Source organism: Anser cygnoides, chromosome 20 (assembly GCF_040182565.1).
Source record: "Anser cygnoides isolate HZ-2024a breed goose chromosome 20, Taihu_goose_T2T_genome, whole genome shotgun sequence".
NCBI classification, from domain to species: domain Eukaryota; kingdom Metazoa; phylum Chordata; class Aves; order Anseriformes; family Anatidae; genus Anser; species Anser cygnoides.
This window is the reverse complement of record NC_089892.1, coordinates 4,899,239-4,924,771: the sequence shown is the minus strand read 5'-3', so window position 1 is coordinate 4,924,771 and position 25,533 is coordinate 4,899,239. Positions and strand designations below refer to the sequence as shown.

General features: G+C 45.2%; 1 protein-coding gene across 1 annotated transcript in view; it reads left to right on the top strand.

Annotated features, from left to right (window-relative positions):
• The first annotated feature begins 186 nt into the window (after window positions 1-186).
• Window positions 187-25,533, top strand: part of CFAP77 (cilia and flagella associated protein 77) — a 61,065-nt gene continuing 35,718 nt past the window's right edge. The window contains exon 1 of the mRNA XM_048054326.2: window positions 187-391. Coding sequence (XP_047910283.2) covers window positions 365-391 — 27 coding nt within the window. The 5' untranslated portion in view covers window positions 187-364. The remainder of the gene's footprint in view (window positions 392-25,533) is intronic.

Genomic DNA, 25,533 nt, shown 5'->3' with positions numbered 1-25,533 from the left:
GTTCCCGCCCAGCGGCGGAAGCGTTCCCGGCCGGAGCCGGCCCGGCGCGGACCGCGGCGGTTGCTAGGAGACGGGGCCGCCGCCGCTCCGTTCTCCCCCCCCCCGCCCCTCTCCGGTGCCCGCAGGGCGGGTGGCGGCCTCTTCATTATTATTATTATTATTATTATTGTTTTCCCCCTTTTTTTTTTTTTTTGCCTTTGGACGCGCCCTCGGTCCGCGAGCGTCTGGTTGTCCGGGAACGGCAGCGGAATTCGTTATCCGGGATGGCGGGAGGCGGCGGGGGGGGCCCCCGCGGCGGCCGCTGTGCTTGGCTGAGGTGGAGGCGGGCAGCGAGAACGAGAGGCTGGGGGTGGCCCGGGACAGCATGCTGCGCAACCCCCTCATCCTCAAGGTGAGCCCCGGGACCGAGATCCCTCCGGTCCCAGTCCTCCCCCGGACCCCTCACCCGGTCCCGGTCCCTGCCCCGATCTCCTCCCTGCCCTGGTAGCCCCCCGGTCCCGGTCCTGATCCCGCCCCCCGCCCTGATCCCGGTCCCGGTCCCGATCTCCTGCTCTGCACCGGTACACCCCGGTCGCAGTCCTGATCCCCCCCCCCGCCCTAGTCCTGGTCCCGGTCCCGGTCCCTGCCCCGACCTCCTCCCTGCCCTGGTACCCCCCCGGTCCCGGTCCTGATCCCGCCCCGCGCCCTCATCCCGGTCCCGATCCCGGCTCCCCCCTGCCCTGGTCCCGGTCCCGGCTCCCCCCCGCCCCGCCCCGGTCCCAGCCCCGGTCCCAGCCCCGCGGAGCGCAGCCCCCAGCCCGGAGCCGCCTCCCCCGGTCCCAGCCGGCTGCAGCACAGCTCCCGGCCCCTGGGTGGCACCAGCCGAAAGGCTTCGGCCGCTCCCGGCGGCACCGGCCCCGCGCTGCTGCCCCCCCCCCCCCCGCCGGGCTGGGGCCGTGCTCTGAGGGCTGAGGGGCTCCGGGGGGGGGGGTCCAAGGGGGTCCCGGCAGCTGCCGAGCCTCTGCGGGGCCAGCACCGAGCTGCGCTTTGCCTCTTCTCCTTGGGAGGGCAGCCGCTGCTGGTCAAAAACGCCTGGCGTGGGGGGGTTTGGGGGGGTTCTTACCCCCCCCCCAGTCGGACAGCGGTGACATTTAGGCTGCTGCTGCCCAGCCTGCGCTGTGGCAGGGAAGGTTTTGAAGGTCTTGAGCTCCCTTCGTTATCCCACCCCACCCCCCGTACCGTCAGGCCTGGAAGGCAGCCGTAAAATTGTGGAATAGCACGGAGAACAGGAGTCCTGCAACGCTCACTGTCTGCTCTTCCTCATGAAACTTAAAAACTTAATTTGGAAGTGGTTAGGAAGGCAAAGAAAACAAGTAGGTTCTGTGCTATAACTCGAAGCATCATTTTCAATCCAAAGCTTCTGCATCGTTTCTTCTCTCTGGATCCCGTACATTTGACTGGGAGTGACTTTAACTTTGGTTGAAGTGAAATTTCCTCGCCTAGCTACCTGCCCCAGAAGGATGTGCCAGACCCAGGTGTGAGCAGGGCAGCCGAACTCGTTTTGTGCGTGCGGTGATGCCCGTGGGGATGGAGGCGGCTCCTCTGGTGACTGGGAGGGAGAGGAGGCAGCGCAGCACCTTCCCCATCACTCCAAACCATCCCTGCCTTTCTTAGAAAAACATGCTAGTAAATACATTTTTAGTTGATACATAAATATAAATCAGAAGTGTATGTAATTATATGATAGTTAAGGTAAGTTAAGGCTTAATTGCAAGGGCTGATCTTGTTGTCACAATGCATTCACATTCCTGAAGTTGAAGCGTGTATAACCACCAGTCAGCGCCGTAAAATTCCAGGTCTAAGAATTTATAACTGGGGTAATACTGCAAGGAGTGGCTCTTCTTCTGTAGCGCATATAGGGCAGGTAAATTATATGCAGTCGTGAAGATTATGTCAGTTTGTGAGAGATTTGTCCACCTGAACTGGAGCATTCAGCCAAGCACTGGCTGTCCGCAGGGTTCAGTGATGTCTCCTCCCCTTGTTTCCAGCAGTTTGCTCAACCTTAGCTCTAGGGCTTGAGTTCTTGCCCAGCACAACTGTTGCAGAGCACCTTGGCAATGAGATTTCTGAGCAATTGTAAACCGTGGGAAGTTTTAAAAAGACTCAGACAGGATTTCAGCTATCTGGCCAGGTGAAATTAAAATTTGACCAAGTTTTGAAGAAAAGTTGTAATAAATTTTAGCATTCTGGACAACTTCTCTCAGAGCTTCCTTGCAAGAGAGTTTCCTTCACAGTAAGCCAGCTGGTAAGGATGTAAAGAGATCTGTATGCACTTGATGCAATCCTCCCTTATGCATGAAGTAGCTGTGCTGCTAACCACGATGCTTTTACACTTGGAATCAGCAGTAATTTCACCTCACAGTAAATTGCACAAAGCGCGTGTAGCAAATTCTGCTGACCACCTTCCAGCTGCCTTCCCACACCATGTCATGCTGCACTGAATGCTGAAGTTACCCGCGTGTCCCCTGCTGCCAGCAGGTCACAGCGATGGGATGGCAGCTGTGGCAGATGCACTGGTGGTGGCATGCTCACAGCACCAGCCCTCTGCCATGTCTCCTCTTCGTGCTTCCAGCTGCAGTCCTGGATCCCTTCTTCCTCCAGGGGAGCCCTGGAGACTCGGCATTTTGGAAACAGCTGCCCGAGGGGTTGGCCAGCATGTCCCAACCCTCACGCTGTGCACTGCCACCTGAAAACCAAAGATACAAAGATGGTTTAAAGGAGGGGACTAAAGCTTTTGAGACAACTGCTGCTTGGATGAGTGTTTCTGATAGTCATGGGAGGGCCCTGAAGAATGCCCAGCTGGCATTAAGGTTCACCAGGCAGCAAATACAGAAAAACCAAAGGCCCAGGAGTGGCGGATGGGATGCTTGCTCCCCAGCCTTCCTCTGAGTAGCATTCAGTCCCCGAAAGCCTCAGTGCTCCGAGCAGTGAGCACAGCCAGTGGAAATGTGACAGACCTCCTACTTTGCAGCAGCTAACCACGGGACCCCCATCCTTCTCTCCCGTTCTCTCACGCATCCTCCAAACGAGGCTCCACGTGCCCAAATGGAGGCCACAGGTTGCACAGCCGGCTGCCCGTGTTTCTGGCTGACCCTCCTGCCTCAGCGCTGCACAGCCCGTCCTCCACCAGGACGTGTCCACACACAGCAGCTAGCTCAGCACAAACACAGCATCTTTTCACATAACGCCTTCTAAAGAATGGACACCGTATTATTCTCTCGTAGAATACAGTGTAGCTTTTAGTTGGTCAAGGAGTAAGTTTAGTTTAGCAACATCTGTTTTCTTGCAGCATAAAGCTGAGGAAAGTATTTCATCTAGTAATGCCAGTAAAAATCTGAGCAAAGCACTTTTGGGTTCTTTGTTTTTACCGGTAAAAGCCTTAGCAAAGCACTTTTCTCAGTAAAAACTTACTGAAAACTACTCTGTGGTACAAAAATAATTCAGTCCTGGGCAGGAAACAAGACTTCACCGTGCTTAACACCCAGCAGACCATAATTAACCTCGACAGGGCTGCCAAAGTCATTGCATCGCCAGCCTGTAACAGCCCATACCCCCGGTACACGAAGGTAAATGTGAAATCAGAGCTGCAGGACCAGCTATCAAAGCATGCTCTTACCTGCTCAGGTGTGTCCAGGGGGCATGCAGGAAGCAGGGGCTGGGAGCTGCTCTCCATGATACAGCTTCAGAGCTGAGTAACACCCAGCTTGCATTCGGAAGCCCAAACTGAGCCTCAGAAGAAGAAAAAGAAGAGCTGTTTCAGAACCAGCAGTTCCAAGGAGGAGGAAAGGGGCTTTGGGTGCTAAGAAAGGCTGGCACCTGTGAAAAAGGCCAGGCTGTGGCCAGGAGGGCTCAGTCCCAGTCATCCACGCTGCGAGAGAACCAGATTAACAAACAGAACTTTACAGAACTACGAGAATGCAAAATATTTGTTTTAAAAGCTTGTTATTTACATAACAACTGCTGCCGGGCTCTTTTTATTGGTCTAAATGCCAGACCATTTAGAATTCATTTTCCTAAGCTTTTCTCTTCAGCCCTAAGGGATGGAAATTGGGTACCAAGTAAAGGCAGAAATCACCAGATTTTACCTTTTCCTTTAATGCCCATTGAACCTTATCATGAACTATTTGTCAGCCATCGGACTTGTTACAGAGCAAGGCACTGCTGAGAGTTGTTGCAAACTGAGTTTGTTTTCTGGAGACATTCGTAGAAAGGACAGCTAAGAAAAGGAACTGGTGGCATTTTATCAAACTAAAATTGTGTCACGTCATGAAAAAAAAGCGCTACTGATGTGAGAGACAACCATGGACAGGTGCGTGGTATGAAAAAGGATATTTACTTCAAGCTGCAAACCGCCACTATCAAAAACATCTCTTCCAACAGTAATTATTGAAAGGACAGGTTTTCCATCACTCTGGAGCTGAAGTTTTTATTAATAGACCTGCGTTGTAGCAGTAACAGGGCTTTTATGTGCCTGAATGTTGTGCTCAATCTTTGAGCCTTTAACCTTCACCTTACTCTTTTTTTTTTAAACCTTCTCTCCCAGTCCATGCATCTTCTTAAGCTCTCCCCACACAGGCACATGATGAGCCAAGGTGAACCTGTGCTGATGTTCCTAACTCATCAAGCCCCGTCTCAGGATGGAGCCAGGATGCGCCACTCACCTTTGTAATCCTCATCCCCCTTTGCGCAAGGACGGCTAACCTGCGCAGGAAGAGAAGTTGATAAAATGAAGGCTTCCCTAAAAATACACCCATGGCAGGATGCTCGGAGCTGTGAGAGCTGGCAGAAACCGTGCAGGTACAGTGTCTGCGGGTGGGACTGACAGCAAAATCATTCCCTCTCCCCAGAAACACTAAGACAGCGCAGGTCCCCATGGCCTCCCCTGTCCCCACGGCGTACCCCTGCTCTGCCCGACTGATCCGGGGCTTCAGCCGGCAGCCGAGACCTCGCAGCTGCAGCAGTGCTGGCCGAGAGCAGCCAGAGAGAGCCTCAGACGTGGCAAACACCGACAGCATCACCACCCAGCAAAGCAGCTTCTGCAGGCATTCAGAGAACTTCTCTCAGGTGTTGGCTTTGTTGATTTAAATAACCGTTCTCTTCCCTAATGCTTGCTCTCAGCTGTTTGGACTCGATGCATCTATTTGAAACTTGGTCAGGAACCAAATTTTAATTTGCCTGTCTCAGGTGAATAACCCCTGCAACACGGAGGAGAGTAGCCACAAGTGCTGGGAGCTGTGTTTGGAATAGCGCTGTCTTTTATTCGCTGTTAATTATACTATTTACCTCAAATCACTACATGTGCTGAGCGTTCTGCCTTCTGTGCTTGCTGCTCAGGGACGCTGAGGATTAATTAGTGTTTATGCAGCATTTTGTGTGCTTATTATTATTATTATACCACTAGTACTATTATATTTTTGCAATCTAAGGCCAGTATTGTGCTTTTAAAATGTATTCTGAAACATCTACCCAGTACAGCTCAATAATTCATTAGAGAAATAAACTAATGAAGGGCTGGTTAGTCAAATAATCATTAGATTTGGTTCTGAGCTTTGTTTTGCCAATGCTCCGACTTCTAAGGGTTTTCTTCTCAGCATGAACTCATTTAAGATTTTAAATGAATTATTTGGTACACTAAAAATTAAACTCCTCGTGAGCTTTAGTACCCTCCCACATCTTGCACAGAAACCGCTGGAATAAATAAGGCATTTCCAAGAGGCAAGTAAACATTCTGCAGGAGTGAAAATAGTGGATTTTTTTGCTGATTATTTGAAGATGGGATTTAGGCTGCAAAGTGACGGCGCTGATTCAGCAGGCAGAGGGGCAGCAGCAGCAGCACCGGGCGTTCAGAGCTGCTCGCCCCAAAGACAGGCATGCAGGATGCAAAGCAAGCAAAAGGGCATTTTGATCCTTTACGTGAACAAAACAATGCAAATTGGTGAGATTAATAGGCCCCCAAAACATTACAAGGTGAATGCCTTTTATGTTCGTGAAAATCTTCTATGTTTATCCGTCTAATACAATGGAAATAAAGCTTCAAAGGGCCTTTGATTTAGAAGTGCATTATTGAAGTCAGCCAGCACGATAATAACCATTAGACCAAATTGTTCCATTATGACCGTAACAGCAGAGAAAATCTGTACAGCCCCTTGTGTGAGTTGTTGGTGATATAAAATCAGAAATTAAGCTAAAGGAAGAAGGAATGTAGGCAGAAAAAGAAAAAAATGAGATGACAAAAAAGGTCACAAATGTGTCCACGTCTAAAATGAGGCCGCCTTACTCACAGAGCAACAAGAGGTGCGTCAGCTGTAAGATTTTGTGATGAACCTAGAACTCAGACTTTACTGTCTGAGAGATTTAAGAAACTGGGGGAGAGCCAACGCCACTTTATGGTGCTGGCCCCGAACCATGTAAAGCCAAAAGATGATTTTCAGGCTAATTCAAATCCAAGACACCATGCAAAACGTCGGGGACATTTGAGTCCCTATCAAACAGAGGGGAAATGTTTGTAATAATCCCCAAGGCTCAAACCACACGTATCTCTCAGTTCTTTTCGGAGGTTATTCCATTCTGCCGTTTCAACCAAAAACCTGATAACGCGCCCTTATTCACAAGCTGTTCTCCAGAGACACTGAACCCACCGGGCTGAGAACAGCACCGCAGACCCCGCTGAAACTTTTAAGAGCACAGGAACATCTCTGCCTTATTTCCTTCCTACCCCACCAACAATAAATATCCTTCCTTTTCTGGAAGAGGCACAAGGAAACGTCCCGAGCATACAGGAGAAGCTGGAAGAGGCTCAGCAAGGACTCTGCTGGACAGGGGGACATTGGGCAGGCATCGGGTGGGCAAGTACCCAAAGGAAAGGCAAAAGCTTCTTCATTTTTAAACCTTTGCTAAAATCATTTTCCCCTCTTTTTAAGTGCTGCATAGCACTTAAATGTAGAGCAATGTAGAGCAAACAAAGCACGTTCCCAGCGATCACAGGGACCGTTTTCTGTTCCACATGTTTGCAAGTTTTTAGCCACACTTTACCCAAGGGCAGATTGCATTCCACGCAAATTCTTAGAGATGCTCTTATGCTTAATTATTGAATTGGAGAAGCCTTTGTCATCTTGCAGAGATTGTTTTGTTCTTGCTTGTTGCTCACATTGTGCAATTAGACAGAACCTGAATTTCTGAGGATATTTTCTTTTTTAACCATTTGTACTTAAAATAAATTAGAGTATAACTTTTCAACTTGCCTGTATTTGAAGTGACATAGACAAGTGAAAGTGGGGCCCTATCACTAGGTTTCCTACAACAGCTTTTAAGAAAATTTCAATATCGGGGAAATCGCTGCAGTTTGATTTTTTTTTTTAAGTAAATCAGTGTGTTGATATGTGCGTAAAAAAAAATAGTGTAATGCCCCAGCTAGAAAAAAAAAAAAAAAAAAGGAAAAGCAAACACAGTGAGCCTTGTACTACCTAGTGAAGAGCAAACTAGCCTGAAAAATAAAGATCATTTTCATCACAAGCTTCGGGCTTCTTGCCCAGGTAGAGGAGACCCTTTGTGTGCAGCGTGCTTTTTAACCTCACAACGCCCTTTACATTTGCTCCCTCAGATCACCTTCGTGGCTGCCGCATGTCCCCCGCGGTGGTTCCCAGGAGACACCAATCAGCTGGTCAGGAGGCGACTGTAACGACAATAATTACCATGTATTACGGTGTGTTAAAGCGCTAATACATGCTGAAATGCAAGTTTCCCCGCACGCCCACACCGGCACCGCTGCATCCATCGCCGCGCTCTGCCCCTCTCCTCTCCCGCTCCGCGCGGTGCCACCGCGAGGGGCTGCCTTGCTCTCTCTGCCTCCATAATCAGGGAGATAAAATTGTTATCAGATTAGCCCCAGCAATGAAAAGCACAGTCCCAGATCACACTCGCAGTTAGTTAGCATTTAGATAGGCTGGGACAGGGGTCTGTACAATAGGCATCAAAGCTGAACTCTTGGTGCAGCAAGAGGGATTAATTTCTTTAACCAACATGCCTGATCTGGCCTATCTCATTACCCTGCCTTGTCAGTGTCGATGTTAGATTTGATTGAAGATTATACCATTTAGGCCTTTCCCCTGTTTTCCACAGAAATCAGGCCTATTGAATTGCACATTCTTCCGTGGGCCCCTGTCAATACTCAGTGGCCTGAGCCTCTAATTCTGCTTCATTTAAACTTCATCAACTTTTCCAATCAAGTGGAAGGATCTGAAATAGGCTCCGTAAGCAGAAAGGCCCTTTTTCCTTTTGTCAGATAATTTATTCTGTTTTCTCCTTCTCTCCCCCTCACTTCCCCACCTCTTTCTCTTTTTCTTCTTTTCGCTCCCTTTCCCTGATGCTGAAAATGAGATTACAGTATTTAAATGACTATGATAATCAATCGGGGGACCTTGAGCCGAGATTGAGGTTAATTTTTCTTAGCAGAACAAAGAAGCGTGATGCCATCGGGGATTTGAAGGTGCAATCTGTGTTTCATGCCTGTATTCCTCCTTCCCAGTCCGAAACTGCAGTTTTAGTAGTCTTTTCGTGTTACTAACTAGGCGGTTGTTGTGATTTTTAACAGAGGCAACCCCTAGGAGAGGAGAAATGTAATTCTGGGCTGATAAATAGCTAACGGCCTTCAATCAACAATTTTAATAGGGAAAAAAAAATCGCTTACATGATGTGACTGCAGATCTAATGAAGGTGCTATCATTACCTTCTTTATTTTTAAATATAATAGGAATAATTCTCAGCAATGCTGTAAGTAGCCCTCCCAGCCTGCACAGCCGAGTTGTGAACTTTGAACCGAACGCCCCTTTCATTCAGCCGCCCTTTCTGCTTAGCAGCTTTCTTGGTTGCCTTGAAAAAGTCAAGACTTTCGCCATGATTTTACTAATCAGAAACAGAATCGCTTATGTTCCTCTTAAAACTTGCATTGAAATGGCTTGTTAAGTCTTCAGACAGTGTATTTTTCCCTGTAACACAGCAGCATTCACTCACCTGGATCTTTCCCTTACCCTTCTTAGGAAAAGAGAATGAAAAAAATATGTATTTCTTTGCTTCCCTCCCAGCTGTCTTGTCAGTGCTGTTTTACATGCTGCCACCCAATGTTATCTTTTATTTGTGTCAGGAGAGAGGATTTGACAAGTTCAGTATACAATGTTCATTTGGCAAGGCAAATTTTTCATACCAATTTTGAGTAGGAAATGAAACCATCTTTCAATAGAATGAGCAACATCATTTTTAGACAGACTTATTATGAGAAGAAGAATTGCAAAACTTTATTTCCCTGCATGAATCCCAAAAAAAAAAAACCCTGGAAATGAGACATTTAAACAAAAAAATAAATACATGTATGAATGTTTGAGGCCATCAGTTTGTTTTAGAAATAAAAAATAACCACCAGCTGCTGTCAGGTAGCTGTGGCCTCCTTTTTGTTAATCAGATGCTGCTGAAATTGGTTGCATCATAATGTAGCTTTGTTTCAAATCTCTTAAGCTGTCAGAAGATTGGGAAAGGCAGACCGACTTTAGAAGTTTGTCAGCGTTCACCAAGCAAAACAGTCATTAGTCTACAGCAGCGTAGGCTGAGATTTTCAAAGACGCCCAGGGCCTGAGCAGGCTAGGGGGCTATGTCTTGCTGAATTTCAAAGGGAGCTGGGTGCTTCGCCTCCCTCGAGAATCCCCATTGTAACTTCTGGTCATACTAAAAACTCTGAACAATCCAATTAACGGAAAAATATTGTTACAAATTCTGTTGTCTCTGTTTCCTGCTCTCTCTTGACTGTGCGTCCTGTGTGTGTTGCAAGTTACACAGCCTCCCTAGGCAGAGGCTCTTCCTTTTCTGTGGTTCTGTTCAGCCCCACCACGATGGGCTTCTGCTCCCTGACAAGGACTCCTTGGTGCAACTGCATAGCGAGGACCCCCAAAAGTTAAATAACTATATGTTAAGGAAGGCCATGTGTTTAAAAAAAAAATAAATTGTAAAACCTTCAGTAGGTGATGGAGTTCATTTTAGCACCCAGGATCCTGCAAGGTTAGGAGGTGCAGCATAAGCTGTACAGGGCTGTATGTCTGCTGTGTTCTGCAAGTCCACAGGAAATCACAGCCCACAACGGGGTCGGGATGCTCTTTGGTGCCCCAGCTATGGCCCTCTGTGAATTTTACCCACAGCAAAAGCAGCAGCACCTCCAACGTGCCCGTTCAACCCCACAGACTTTAAGAAGCTCTGTGTCTTGGGGCAGTGGTTTGCTGTGACAGTCTCTCTTTAAGCAAACGTTGGCTCACCACGGGGAAATTAAAACTCCATTAGATGGTGCCACATTGTAGAGCAGACCCCATTACAGCAGTCGCGTTGCAATTAATTGGTTTCTTCTGATACTACTTAATTCCGGGAAGGCAGGGATGGAAGGGAAGGACAAGGCTGATCTAAACAATAATTTCCTAAAATGATATAATCTAAATAAACTAATAAAGTGATTACATAGTTATTAATCTAAACATAAAGAAGAGTCAAAAGAAAATATTGGATATATAACAATTTAGAAAATACGGTAGACTTAATACCACTCTGGTTAGAGTCATCATGAGGCAATCAATGTTTGTGCTTGGAGATGGAGGATGGTTTAACAGACTAATTACATCTCTTGCAAAAAAAAAAAAAAACAAACCACCAAAGCATCCCATCTTCTGCTTTTGTTTGCTCCGTTGTTCATGCTGCTTAACTTTTCAACACATAGATAGAAGGGGTTCTGCACACAGGGCACTGCAGGTTCATGGGGTGGGTTTTTAATTAAGGTTACTGTTGGAGTAGGAAATGTAGAGCTAAGTGAACACAGAAAGTGACTCCCTTACATGCAGATAGAATAATTAGTAATTTGGAGCTATTGTGGCCCAGGAAGGGCCCTCCATGCAGGCAGTCGCTCTGCAGCAGGGAGCTACACGCTCGGGCACCCACTGCACCAGCACCTTGGGTGCTGTGGGGCTCCTTAGAGCCATGCAGTATCCCTCACCCTGCTGCCCTGCTCCCATGCAGCTCTTCTGTGCAAAGCTCATCTGCTCACATTGTGAGGGAGAGAAAGTATTTGGCTTCTGGAGAATAAATAACTAGGCCTTATAAGTCATTAAAAATGTATTATAAGAAAAATACAGCGAAGCTGTAAATAGAAAACAAAGCAACTTGTACAGAAACTTTTACAAGGACTGTTACTCAGACTATCGTCACTGCCTGGTTTTAAGTGAGTTTAGCATCCGTGATCTCCAGACTGATATCCCTTGAAACTTTGGTTCTCCAGAATGGGCACTGGCAGCACATTGGCCTTGGGAAGCCTCCCCCCGGTTTTGACAAGGAACATTTAGTGACAGCAGCTCCGCTCTGCGACCTGCTCAGCTGTCTTCAGAGCCCACCACAGCGAGTGGAGATGAGCTGAGATGGGTACAGAGGGGCTGATCAGCCCCAAACTCAAACCTTTTTTTTTTTCCATTTTTAAAAGTGGAAATGTTTTACTTATTTCAGATTCACTTACAAAACTGCATTGGTGACAGTCTGACACATAGCAGTTACTTCCATATGAGATATCAGCTCTCCCTGCAAACTTCCACAGGTACAGATCTTGACTTAATATGAAATGAACTCCGTGTAGCAGCACATTAATCATTCAGTGATACATCAGTAGTCTTTTTCATTACTTAAACAGTAGTCGATGGAGGTAAAGTCAAGTTTACCTCGTCATTTTTAAACCTTCCTTGAGGAGTATGCCTACTTTTTCAAACAGTATCTCCGCATTCTTCTTAATGCTCCAACTGAAGTCAAGACAATCTTGATTTCAGGGGGAGACAAACCGTACTTTGTGTCTTCAGACTTGAAGGTTAAAAGTTTTTGTCCTCTTCTGATGTACCTTGGCACCCAGCAGCAAAGAGGATAGCTCAGACTTTCAGGCAATTTCAGCTGTCTGATATTATAACTGAAAAATTAAATGCTAGCTGTGGTCCCAACATATGGACACTGAAAAGTCCACGGCAGAGTACCAGGAGTGCTTAAACTCCCACAAGTAGCTAATAAGTCGCTCTAAGGGAAAGACTGGGTTGCCTTTGCTCAACGGTGGTGAACAATTAGAGATCACAGCACACAGGTGTGCTGAAGTGTCCCTATTTACATAGTCAGGTCAGGGAAAATAGGCCACGGATCTAGATAGCGAATCCTAATAGTCTTAATTGTGGGGTCTTAGTAAGGAGGAGGTTTTGTGCAACTTATGTTTTAAGAAACGGGATGTTTCCATCACTACTCTGCTGGATGCAAAAGAAAAGAAGCTGCTTCAGTCTGCTACAGAGGAAGAACGATTTGTTTGCAAGAGAAAGAAACAGCCAGGGGCTGGAGGACAATTTTTAGATTATCCATGGGGTTGGGGTACTTAGGACCTGGGGGTCATGCTGTCCTGTTCGTTTCCATTAATGTGACCCTGAATACCCTACAAGAGTATGGGAGATCTCCACTTGCATCTAATTCTCAATCAAAACTGTAGTACTCAAAGTAGTTCCAAAATAAGCCTCTGCGCTGCCGTCGGGGTCATTCTGCCCAACTCCAGCAGCAGAGCACGTGCCGCGGGGCTGTGAGGGAGAGCAAATTTGCTCTTCTGCATGGGCACACGTTCTGCTCTGCCCTGCCAGGTACAGAAACCGCTGGCTGTAAACATTGGCTGGGTTTTTTTCTAGTAGAACACACCAATGGGTCTTGCTTCTACAAAAACAGGAAATTCAGCAAGCAATGGTTGGAAAAAGCAATTCGCTTTTCATGAAACATGGGTGCTCGTTTTAACCTAAACTCACAGAAACCTCCTTCTAAAATGCTCCACCAGCCTCCCACAGGAGGGGTCTGGTCCCTCACCTCCCTCCTGCAAGGCTGTCAGCATGCAGCGGTCCCTTAATTTGAGAATTTAACAAGTAATTCCAAATTGGGACATCAGAAAACCCGTGATCCTATCTACCGTGTCTATCCTGTCAGATGTGGCTCTGTGCTTTCACTGCCCTGAAAACAAAGGGGAAGAAAGTTGCACACATGGTATCCTTGACTAGAAAGGGCTTTGCTGTAAGAGGATATTGAGTTGTTTCATAAAGCCCAATATTACGCTTGAATTATGCCTGAATAAGGAGCAAGGACATTGTTAAAGAGCCCTAAACATTGACCATAGTGGATCTTCTTTCTTCCAAACCTTTCGGTGGTGGTGGTTTGGGCTGTTAATGATTTGGTATTGTATTTATAAGCTGGCAGGGTAATCCAGAGAGCAGCAGGAGGGGCAGTTGCCTTAAATAAAGCTTTACAATGCTGCTAATTAAAATGATCCTTCCTCTCCCTGTGATGACTAATGAGACAGAAAGAAGAACTGGGGAGGGTTAATGAAAATGTTGCCATGAGATTCCCTATTTTTAATTGGCCTTTTTAATGTTTTAATCTCCTTTATGGTGCAGGGGTGGAGATGGAGAAATTTTCTTTCAACCTCTCTTGTACCAAGCCCGGTAAGATTGTAATGCATGGCTTTTGAAATGTGCTTTTCTTGATATATATTGAGAATCTAAGTCTGAGCCTGAGTGCGTGAATGTCTTGAGATGGAAGAACCAATTTTGGACTTAACTGAGAACAGAAACAAGAAATGTGAAATCTGTTTGTAAGCTCAGCTTCCAAAACTCCAAGGGAGCATTCGTACCCTGAGGACTGAGGCTAAGATCTATTGTGAAGGATTGGCACTGATGCTCAATAGTATTTAGAGCTTTAGGTCATGATGCTCTGTTAAATGCAATATTTATCCCATGAGCATGTCACAGTTCACCTCAGATGTCAAGAATTCAATTAATATTCTATTTAATAGAACACACCATGACCTAACCTTTTAATACTCTTAGTGATTCTGAGCCCTCCTTATTAGTGTCAGTCTCTAACTTTCCTTCTCAGCTGATGCATCAAACAACAACTGGGATGGGGAAATTGGGAGCAAAGAGAGAGGGGAAGAGATTTAAATTACTTTTGGACCTCACTGTGAGGATTCAGTAGCTTTATCCCTTGTAAAACTCAGTTCACAGGGGGTTAGCACACCCTGCTTTTCCCATTTTTATGGGGCTGACATCTTACGAGTTTCAACTTGCTATTGATGTAAAAACACAAAAGGCACCGCCAAATTTTTCATGGTTGGAGCTGGTCTGCTTTTTCGTTGAAACAGCATTTGTCCTTCCTCACACCACATTATCCAACTTAGGGTCAGGGGAAAGCGTTCATGTGAGTAACACCTGCAGGATTAAATCTTGGGCTTGAAACTTCATCTGTTCTGGGGTGGTGGGTTTCTCTGTACACAGATTTTGGAACCACCACTGCAGAAGTTTCCCTGTATTGCATCTGAAAATAGTCTCTGAAAGTGTGATCCCATGAATTTTTTTTTTTTCAGAACAGAATAGAAAATCATGGGACCCCTTCTGGCCTTAAGTCTGTGAATAAACAGAACTGCCCTCTCACACGTCACTAGCAGCAGTGCCACAGCAGCCCAGCTTGACAATTTTGCGTTGATTCAGATCAGAGACACAGACCTGAAGGTTTTGCCATCTTTTTGTCAGCTCTGAGGGCTATGGAGGAAAAAACTACAAAATAAGAAACAGTAAATTGTGTATTTCAGATTATGTGAAGTAGAAGACAAGCTTAGCAAGCTAATGTTCTGTGTATAGCTCTTTTTTAAAGAATAGAAATCCTTTTAAAAACTCCTAAACTGGATCTGCTTCAGCCCAACGCTCTTTTTGTGCAAGACTTCTGTGACACATTAGAAATGAAAAGAGACTGAAAGCAAATAAGAATTTGAAACTGTTCTGTATTATGTAGACTTTACAGTTTGAGAAGCAGCTAAATAACACAGGATTTTTTCAAGGCAGCATTTCCGTGACTTCCGTGTGGTTAGCACAGCTGAGAACACCTGCCTGCAGGTGGGAGGGGGCCACAATATTCCCAGCAAATCTTCCTGAAGTCACAGGTGTGGTAAGATCAACCAATAAATACAGCCTCTGTACCACAGCTCCTTAGAGTGGGAGGAAGAACAGACATTGTGCCAGATATTTTCATGCAACTGTATTCATTACTTATGCAGAAGAAGAGATATTTCAGGGAAACAGAGCTGAACCATGAGTGACAAGGTATCTTTCCAGAGCGCAGGGTGCAGGAAAATTGCACTGAGGTTGACAGGTTTTTAATGTAGAGTCTCTATTTCACTGAATTACTGCATGTTGGCATTTCAAAAGTACAAGATGACCTATTTATTAGCTGTGAATCAAACAGAAATTACATGCTAGAAAATAAAAAAGTTGTATGTTTCTTCCAGCTGGTAAGATGCTTATCCTACAGAAATAACATACATAAAAGAAAACCTGCGAACAAAGGATCATCAATCACAAGGCACTAAATTTAATGTTGTAGGACCTATATCCATCTTGTAATACTGCAATCATATGTGCTTGTTTCCTTACGTGTGATGTACTATTAAATGTATGTATGTCATAATACTTTAAATTTCACTATCCCTGCTCCGCTTAGGCTCCTATCATCCTCTTCCCTTTTGTAGAGAAAAACAGTGGCTTGGAAACTTGGTTTCAACAGTAACGAGCATCACAGAGCAACACAAAATAGCTTGCTGAGATGAAGCTTTCCATATTCCTAGCTGGCCTCTCCAAGCAAGCCCCCTCTCCACGTACAGGCTGGGGTCAGATGTCCCCAGTCTGAGGATGCCAGATTGTCCAAGGCAGAGGCACTCCCGTCTCTCGGTACATGCAGCACACCTTTTAGCTCTCAAAAATCTTAGCCAAGCTCAAGCAAGAGCTGCCCAATATCACTGGTAGTGTGGAACACAGCAAGTTAGGAAATAAGAACGTAATTGCTGTGACAAGCAGCAATGAGCTGTTTTGTACGCTATGAAGCGTCTGCCTTGCTGTGTCCCTTGATCTTCCAAATCCAGTCATCCTGGAAAACACAGCCATGATTCATTGATATAGAGGAGCCCCTACAACATGTGGAAAAGGCAGGTGAATGTCACCCATCTAACGTCTCTCAATCAAACACGGATATGATTTTATTGTCCAGTTAAATCTATGGAAATATAATGGTTTTTCATTTGACGATAACGCCGTATTTCACTATTTCAGTAAAGGTGGCATTATCCCATGGTTTTCAGTCAATACTGTAGGTCAGCAATAGCAGGTGGATCTCAGAGCCCCAGCTCAGTAAGTCTTTCACATTCCACCATTAGGAAAGCAGCCGTTGCTCAGAGAAAAGCATGCGGTTTACTGCTGTCTTAAAAACATAACAGGCACAGCCAGTCCTGGGTCTTGTCTACGATCATGTAAAATAGTTGAAATTTACTCACAGCTTCCAATACAGGGAAACCACAGGTTTCTTTTATGAAAAAGCTGTATGTCAATATACCATAGACACTAAGCACTGCATATTATGCCCAAGTCTGAGCCTGAAAGGTGGTGTCCTATCTTGGCCCCCCCCTTTTCCTTCCCACTTACAAGCACATAGTGCCACAACTTCACGTAGAAGGTAACCAACTACTGAACTAAATGCTAGAAACTGCTCAGGCCACACCAAAGGAGCGTTACCATGAGGTAGAGGCAAAAACAGGAGGAAAAGTTGCCAAAAGAACTGAAGGAGCAACCATGCACTTGGCCAGAGAAGCAAAGAGCCCATCTGAAGGGAAACCCTTACAAAGCACAGCTTATCATTTGAAGAGGAGTTCAGGTTTCACTAGGAACTTTGTTATTTATGATCTTAACAAAGGCCCAGGAAAAAAAAAAAAAGAAACAAGCTGATCTTTGGATTTGGCAACTAACATTCAAGTGAAGGTGGGACGTGTTCCTGCCTTCTCTTCCCTTGTGTTCTTGCATAAACACTTTAAGGAATAAACTGCAGGAACAAGTGTCCAAGCCCAAACCTGAAGCAATATTAAGTATCGCTTTATGAATGTATTTCATACATATTTTATCTCAAATATTTTTACTTCTCATTATTCACTCTAAGTATTACAACCATCACCACGAAAGCTAATCTCTACACAAAATAGGCCAACAGATGGAATATGAAAGGATGGAGAATCATTCAAGAGACACAAATGCACACAGGTACTACAAGCATGCAAGAGTACAGAAGTAACAATCTGAAGTAGAGATTGGTGCACATCACCAGCTGTCTGTGAAGACGAATATCTGCAGTATCGCAGCAAGAAGGTGGCCTCATTTCCTTCCTTAGACAATCCCTCTTGTTCCCCCACTCTCTGTAGCAACAGCACAAAGTCTTGGTGTCTTACTGTGTGGCCTGGATGTTGTTTTCCCGATCAGAGCAGCAGGCTTTGCAGGGAAGATGAAATGATTGCTGACTCTTTTCTTCTCATTAAGTTTGTTTATGTTGTGGACCATTGAGGTTTTTCTGGCTTTGTCTCCTGTACTCTTGCTTTGAGAATCCCCAGCATTCATAAAAGTGAAGCCAGCTAAACCTCCACAACTCTTATATTGCTTAGAAAAGTCCAGTGTGATTTTTTATCACATATGCATCATCGTCTTTTTTTTTTTTTAAAAAAAAGTGGAAAGAACAAATTGGCTACATAGAAAGCAGATTACTGCTAGGTCTCTCCTTAGACCTGGCATTTACTGTACCCAAAGCCATTCTGGTCCAGCAGCCTCCTTTCAGCCAGAATCAGGGGTCCAGTACACCTGGCCCAGAGCACCAAACATTCCAACTTTATCATAACCTAACAGGCATTTGACTCCTGTCCTGAGAAGAACAATGAGCAATAACCTCCCTATACAGTTATTGTTTGTTATTCCATCCATCCAAGTAGCAAGGAAGGGGAGGATGCCATTAAGAACTGCTGGTCCAGCTAAATATCCCAGAAGGAAACAAAGAGAAGGAAAAATATCACAAAATTCCTACTGGCTTATCTGAAATCCATTAGCAAAGGCATGTGGAGAACTTTATAACTGCATGTTTGGCTGCTCCACTTTGTCCTTCTGGGACTGCAAGGCAGCATCTTTCACCAACCTTAAATCCCCTTCAGCCTTGCAATTAATCATTACCACAAGGATATATGTATTCTATCAATACAATTTTCACACTTGTCACTATAGTAGCTGCTTCCCCAGAATAGCTGGATAAAAAGTATTTAAAATGCATGTTGGTTCAAGTATATTTAAAATAGAAGCAGGGCGGTTATTTCACATCTACACATTCATTTATTCAGAGTGAATGTATAGCATCTTCTGGAAGAAAAAAATCAATACATTTAAAATATTTAATTGACCACTTGATATTATTCCAGTCCCTCTGTGTTGAATCCTGAATGGCAAAACTTAACATGATTCTTTTTTCCTTGAATTATCCTCCTGCTCTTGCATATATACAAGCTGTGTGCTGTAATGCAAGACTCATACATTCGTCTTTGTAATTTATCTCATTTCCTTTGGAATGGTGTCCCTCAGTGGCTCAGAGAAAGTGGAGCGGTTGTTTTAATAGATTTGAGTTTTATCTGCCTCTCTATTTGCAGCAGGGCATAATAATAATAAATTATGATACTAATAAGTAGGTTGTGCAGAATGGACTACAGTGGTACCACTTCCCTCCCCCTCCAAAAAAGTAATTTATGGGTACATTCTTGTGACTTTAGGGGTGTAATAAATTATCAGGGTTCGTTTTTCCATCCAATTTGAGGCAGTGCAGCTGTGTTTTGCAAGCAATAAACTCTCTTGTTGTATTTCTTAGCTAAGCACTGAAAAACACAGTGTGATTTTTTTTCCCTCCCTTCCCAATTATTGTTGCAACGCCTGGTAGCTTCTCTGTAGTTAAGGGTTTGCCAGTGCTTCTCTATTATAAACCTCTATTTCCAAGAGCCTATAACTTTGCTCTTTTAAATCAGAGTGCTAGAACTTGGTGTACATCTCTGTCAATCTCTACAATTTTTTAACCGAGAAAAAAAAGGACAAGATCTTTAAGGAGCCCATACTGGAGCCACGTATGAAAGTCAGACACACACAAATACGAGTGGCTGGTAATGCTTGGATACCTTTTCGGCTCCTGAAAAGCCCATGAGTGCCTCTTATTTTGGACGCTTGGGGCTGTATTTGGTCCGTAATCAATTATATTTTTGACTTTGGACAAGAAGGGTAGCACTGCGTGCCACTTTGCTGCTGGAGGTGATCAGCTATGAGTCAGCCACTTGCAGAATTTCCCTCCTGAAAGGTGATGCCCTGCCGTCGTGTGCTGACCCATAGGCTCAGCACGCTGAAAATATGGAAAGTTTAAAAGAAACAGCACAGGGCCCCCTTCCAAGCACCAGCTTGCAGTCTTTGCAACTAGCCAACCGTATTGACCAAAACACTGTCACAGGGCCTCTGAATTCAGGCAGGGGTTAAGAGCCTTTGTAGACCAGGTTCCCTTTCCCAGTTCCTGCCCTGTCTGCATTCAGCCTGACATGAGCAAGGGTCAAAAAACGCAGGGGAAAAAAAAAGTGAGAATATACAATAACAACACTAGAACTGCACCATCTCTCTACTGCAACCTTGGAGACCCAGTGCTGGAAAGTAAAGTACATGTTCAGCTCTGCCAGGAAATAGGATTTTCATTCCCTTCTACAAAACTTTACCGAACAGAAAACTGATTTTCCAATATGACTTTTTACACGTGCAGTTACATCCTGTTTGTATCACGCAGGCACTGCTCTGCAATAGGGCACCATATACTTTCTAGCACAAGTGAGTGAACCAAGATTGGAGTAGTTATTCTGGGTTTCTAGGGTGCTCTCGGGAGGGCATTGCACCAGCAAAAGAGCAGCTTGCGGCCCCTTTGTGCAGCCTGCTATTCCAGCCTGCCACATCAGGCCTTACCGCACTGCTAGGCTAATGCTTCTGCTAAAGCAGCCTTCTACGTGATCAGCAATTAAGCTGTGAAGTCAGCCCCTTAATATTATGTTAACATAGTTCAGTATATTAAATGTAAAACAAGTCATAATTTTTAAAGGTACCTTGGCTTACTGAGTTTAAATGAAGGCAGCAGTAGGACTATCACAGCCATATGCAAATCATCTGCATTTTAAAGCTAACAATAGATTTTGCTTTATTGTTTTGGCATTTAACGAGTGGGAAAATAATAAATTAAGCCACATGGGGAATCCCTGGTGCTTTTACAAACTGAAGCAGTGCCCATTTGGAGAAAGAAAATTCCCCATTTTTCTCCCTAGCTGCATTTCTCTTAACCCACCACCTTATTAAAGCTTATAGGGCAAAATTCTCCTCTCATATTCCTCTGGCAGCTCTTAGTCCACATTCAGCTCTCCCTACCTTCCTAGCTGTCTTTCATCTTGCGAGCTCTCTCTGCAGACAGGGAACAGAAGAAGAGTAAAGACTGGCTAGGCCATAGGGAGTCAGAAGAAAGATGCTGTCATAGTTTTAGGATGGTTACAATAGCTGTTAGAGCACGGACAGCTTTTTCTGCCTGTAGTAACTGGGAATGCGGTCTGCAACTACCAGTGCAAGGTCTAGGGAAGATGCAGCTGCATTATAGACTCTGGTCAGAAACAGACAGGATCCAGGCAGTGAGAACAGGGCTTCAGCATCTGCCTGGTGTGCCACCGTGCCAGGCACCAGCTACGCCACTAGCACCAGAATCACAGCTCAGTGGAGCAGCATTTGCTTGGGGCTGTGTAGCCAAAAGGAGGGAGGGAGCAAATGTCTTAATAAGATGACCTCTGGTTTGAAATATTTTTGAGTATGGTGTTAAATTGCATCACAGAGGGGTGTGAGCAAAAATCAAGAGCAGTATTTTCATGTTAACTCAGCCCTTACTGATCAGAGCCTTGAGCCAAAAGCTAGTCTCAGCTGTGCGGATGTTGGTTATCTCATACTGATTTAATGGGCCAGTGCTGAACTTGCAAATCGCAGCATTTAGCTCACTTATTGGTAGTCATGAAGCGTAGCTGAAAGCAGATTACATCATGGATGTTCACTCCTGAACTCCATCCTAGGCGTTTCTTCTCCAGGCCATGTTTTTGCAAGTCACCAAAAGGAAAATACACCTCGTTGCCCGTGCCATTCCTGGGTGAACAAGTGCAGTTTCCTTGTGCAGAGCAGTCACACTAGCCCATTTAATACGTGCTTGCTTCCTCTGTTATCTGCGAGAAGTATCAATTATACATGGCTGTGAACATATCCCTGCACCTGCTTTCCCCCAGGAACACTGCTTTACCAGCACCAAAGGATACAACAGAAATCAGGAACCAAGGTAAAACAGCCAGCGTAAAGTCAACACGACACTGCAGCATTAACTGGCAACAGAAAATTGCCACAGAAAGTGAAAACAAAACAAGCAATAGGAATGTAGAGAAAATACTTTGAACGGAAACCTGCAAACCTCGTAAGTTTTGAGCATACCTAAGGATAGTTCAGCAGCTTCTATCTCCTGGCTCTGTACAGCCTTTTACAAAAGCCCCTGCAGTCTTACCACACACGTCTGTTTTCCACCAAATCTGTTTTTTGGCCTATTCAGTGCATTTCATGTACTGTGTGTAACGTTTTCACTTATATATGCATCATGTGCGGAAATTGTAGATATAAGGCTCATACACAAACTTTTTATATTAAGTGCTGCACAAGTACTAAGGATTATGGTTGTTTTCATAATAATTCTCCACCACTGCCTATGTCTGAAGTCAGGGATGTCTGGCGGCTGAAGCAGACAGGCAGAACACACACAAAAGCCCAATTAGCTTCCTATCTCAAAAGCTCTTACAAACACTAATGCATTAATCATTGTAAAACTAGGATGAGCATGGGTCTGTACTCCTGGCTCAATTCAGTCAGGATGCAACTCGACTGATACTGAGAATTACACTTGAAATCTCATCTGTTTATCCCCAGTGTACAGCAGAGGAAACCAAAACAAAGGCTGAGCACCTTACTGGCTGCCCCAGTCCCAGCCCACGATGTCCCTTTGTAAAACCCAGCTCAGGATCAAGCACATCCCAGGCTGAGGTCCAGCCAAGCATCGATTCCCCATGCAATGCTTTCTAACCTCTTAGAAAATCCAGAGACTGTCCAAAACATAGAAGTTCTAACAATGAATAGACATGGAAGGGCTAAACAGCAAGAAGCGCTTGGTTCTGTAAGAGATGCACAAATACACAAAAGCAAGCTGGCTCTAGGAAGACCTAGTCAGATTACTTGAATGGCTCTTAAAAAATGGATTAAAATACAGATTCCCCTATTATTTTTCAATAATAGAAGTGCAGCACAGAACAACTCACTAGTGCCACAAACTAGTTTTTCATTTCTGTTTTTGTTTCATGCTTCAATATCTTCTTCCAGCTGCTCATGTCTCCTTTTCCTTCTCCTCACTTTGATCTATTAGTTTTCCACAGAAATGGGGTTTATAAATCATTGTAATGCAGCCCTGGGAAAGACGGTGCTTAGTGCAGGGAGAAATACATTGCAGCTAACAGCCACGGCAGGGAGGAAAACTCTCACCTCGTAGTGGGGCTTTGGCGACAGGTTACTGATGGCGCTGGGTTATTTTATGTCTGCATTCGTGCCATCAGGGGCAAGGCCGCAGGGAGCGCTGCCTGTACCCCCTCTGCAATATTTCAAGCTTCCTTCTGCAGGCAAAAACAAACTGCTCAGAGGCTCACAGGGGAAGGGGGGGAAAGGAAAAATTGCCAGCAGAATGGGAGGGGAGGCAGGACAGGTGGGATGGATCACTTATTTCCTGCTTTTGCACCACTGCATTTCTTTTTTTTAAGAGACATTTGTCTAACACACTTTGCAAAGATGCAGATTGGCGGCAGCAGCAGGATCCAGCTCTCCTATGAACATTTCCACCCCGTGGTGCCAAAGCTTGTGTGTTTCCAGCTTGCACTTGGACAACTTTGTTGCTGGAGGCCCCTGCTCATGGCCAACCCCAGCATCACCATGCATTGAGGGCAGGTTGCACCACAGGATCCCCCCTCTGGTGCTGCCCCAGCTTGAGCCCCATGAGAACCAGTGCTGCTGCACCAGCTCATGGCATTCAAAGTCATGCTGTATTTGAGCCTTAAGGATTGGGCTTCATTTTCTCATCAGGCTTTTAAGTGTTGGCTACATAAAAAAAATAAAATAAAATATGAAGCCGAGAACAGTGCAAGGCTGGGCAGCAGGTCACCGAGCAATCTCAAAACAGCCCTACCAGGTCATGTTGGCCAAAGGGCTGCTGTAGTATTTGTGGCATAACACCAAAGCCAGCCTGGGGTGAAAGCCTGAGCAACCCCCCAGCAAGGGGAGGTGCCCTGAACCCCCTCCCAGGAACAAGCATTAGCCCTAAATGCAGAAAACCCAACATTAACTATGGCCAGAGAGACAAACCTCTGCCAGCAGAGATTTAGGTACTTATCTCCTGCCCTGGGGTGCAGGATGGATTAGAGGAACCTATTGCCAGCCCTATTTGATTAGGAAGGAAATTTTCATAGCCTTCTAAGAGCAGCACAATCACGCACAAGCTAGAAGCTCTTTTAAGCACTTGCTGTGTTTTTAGGATCACCAGCTCCTAATAAGACCACCCCAGGCAGACGCGCCATCCTTTAGTTTTGAAAGCACACAAAAGAGACACCATGCTGGAATCTTACCTATATCTTTAACAAAGCATTACCCCCTCCTCACCCTCTTCCCCATAATTGCCTTGTTATTGTCATTGGTGCCATTGTTCATTGGCTCGGCCGTAGAGAGGCCCGAGGGAGCAGTTCTGCCTTAGCTAAACCAATATCTCCTGCAATAACCCCCTGCAGTTTCCCCTTTGCTATCCCATGTTGAATAAATCCTCCATCTCTGTTTGCTGAATGATCATAAAGATATGATTGAAGTTTCAGATTTATGGCTTCCTTCGAGTTGAGGAGCAACTCCAATAACGCCAGAGCCTGTTTGCTGACTGCTTTTGACAGGATATACGTAAAGGGAGATTTGTAAGAGCAGAAACACAAATGCAGATATTAAAGCGGGGTATTTTCTAGACACACAGCAGACTCCTGCAGTCACATGTGGGGGCTGAATCCTCACACACTTCCAGAGCATCCTGCCATGGAGGGACCTCGCCGCCACTCACGGGCACCCTGCAAGGCAGGGTGTGTGCGCAATATTTTACTCTAACAGCAAATCTGTCTCCAGTAGCCACCCAAGGGACCCACAAGAAATCGGTTGCCTAGTAAAGGAGGATCCTAACTAAACATCTAACACAGTCGTACTGGAAACTACTCTAAAGTTGTTCTCTCCCACCCTTCAGCAACTGTATATTAAGACAGTCCTTGCTGACAGCTTTCTAAATATCTCCACTTCTCTCCTGACTGCATTGCACAATCATCTGGATGCTCTTTGGGGAGCACAAAAACCCTCTTGCTCCTCCGGGAGAACGTTCCAGCCATTTCTTGCGATTAAAGCACCAGCAACCAAAAAAGCAGCCGAAGTGGCATTCTGATTTCGGGGAAAGGCAACTGCCTATTGAGGACAGCGCTGCCGCTTACCCCTTGAGAAAAAAGCCCCAAAGAACCAGGGATTCTGGTGCATGGTTGTCAGCTTTGAGGTGGGGATGGTTACTGCCTCCCCCTTCCTCCAGGTGGGGTTGCTTTGGCTTAGTGTTGAAACCCTTCTTTTTCCCCACCACCCCTTTCCAGCAGCCTCTGTCACACAGCTGTATGCCAGGAATTGCACATCACGGGGCACGTCAGTACTCAAATTCAGGTTAGTAGTTGTTGCTATGACTAAAACACCACTAAAAAACTGAAGTTTGTGACTTTGGCACAGAAATCTGCACAGACCATCCCAAGTACATTCTCTCTGGCCCTGTGGCCATAGCGTATTTTCTTTTCCCTGATTCACAGCCATTTACGCTCATTCTCATTTCAACACAAACCTATAAAGCTTACAGCATGATGCAGTCCTAAATTAAATGCATTTTAACATCCCTACATAACAAGGGAGTCTTTGCTCTTTTAAATTAACACGTGTAGCTGGGAAGGGACCTTCCTTAGGAAATTTATTCCACTTTATTTGGAGACAGACAACCCCACCTCATTCCGCCTTCTCTGAGAGCAAAGATTATTTTGTGTTATAATGAGGAATTTGTAATAACGAGAACATTGTGCGTTACACTAGCTGCGAAGCTAACAACAGAAAAGAAGACTTCTGTGAACGGCAGTGTTTGTGTGATGTATGGTAATATTTTTCCTCAGTGCATTACAAAAGAAAAGCAAGATAAAAATATCTTCCATTTTCTCCCTAATTTGTAGTTTTCTGGTGTTAGCAAGGCTTATAAGACACATGCTCCCAATTAGCTGCTCCTCTTAATTTAAATGCTTCATAAATTATCTCCTGCGCTTGTGGATTATCACTTCATAATGCGAGTTAGCATTTAAATAAATAGCTGCGATGTAGGAAATTAGAGAGGTTTACAGTCTGA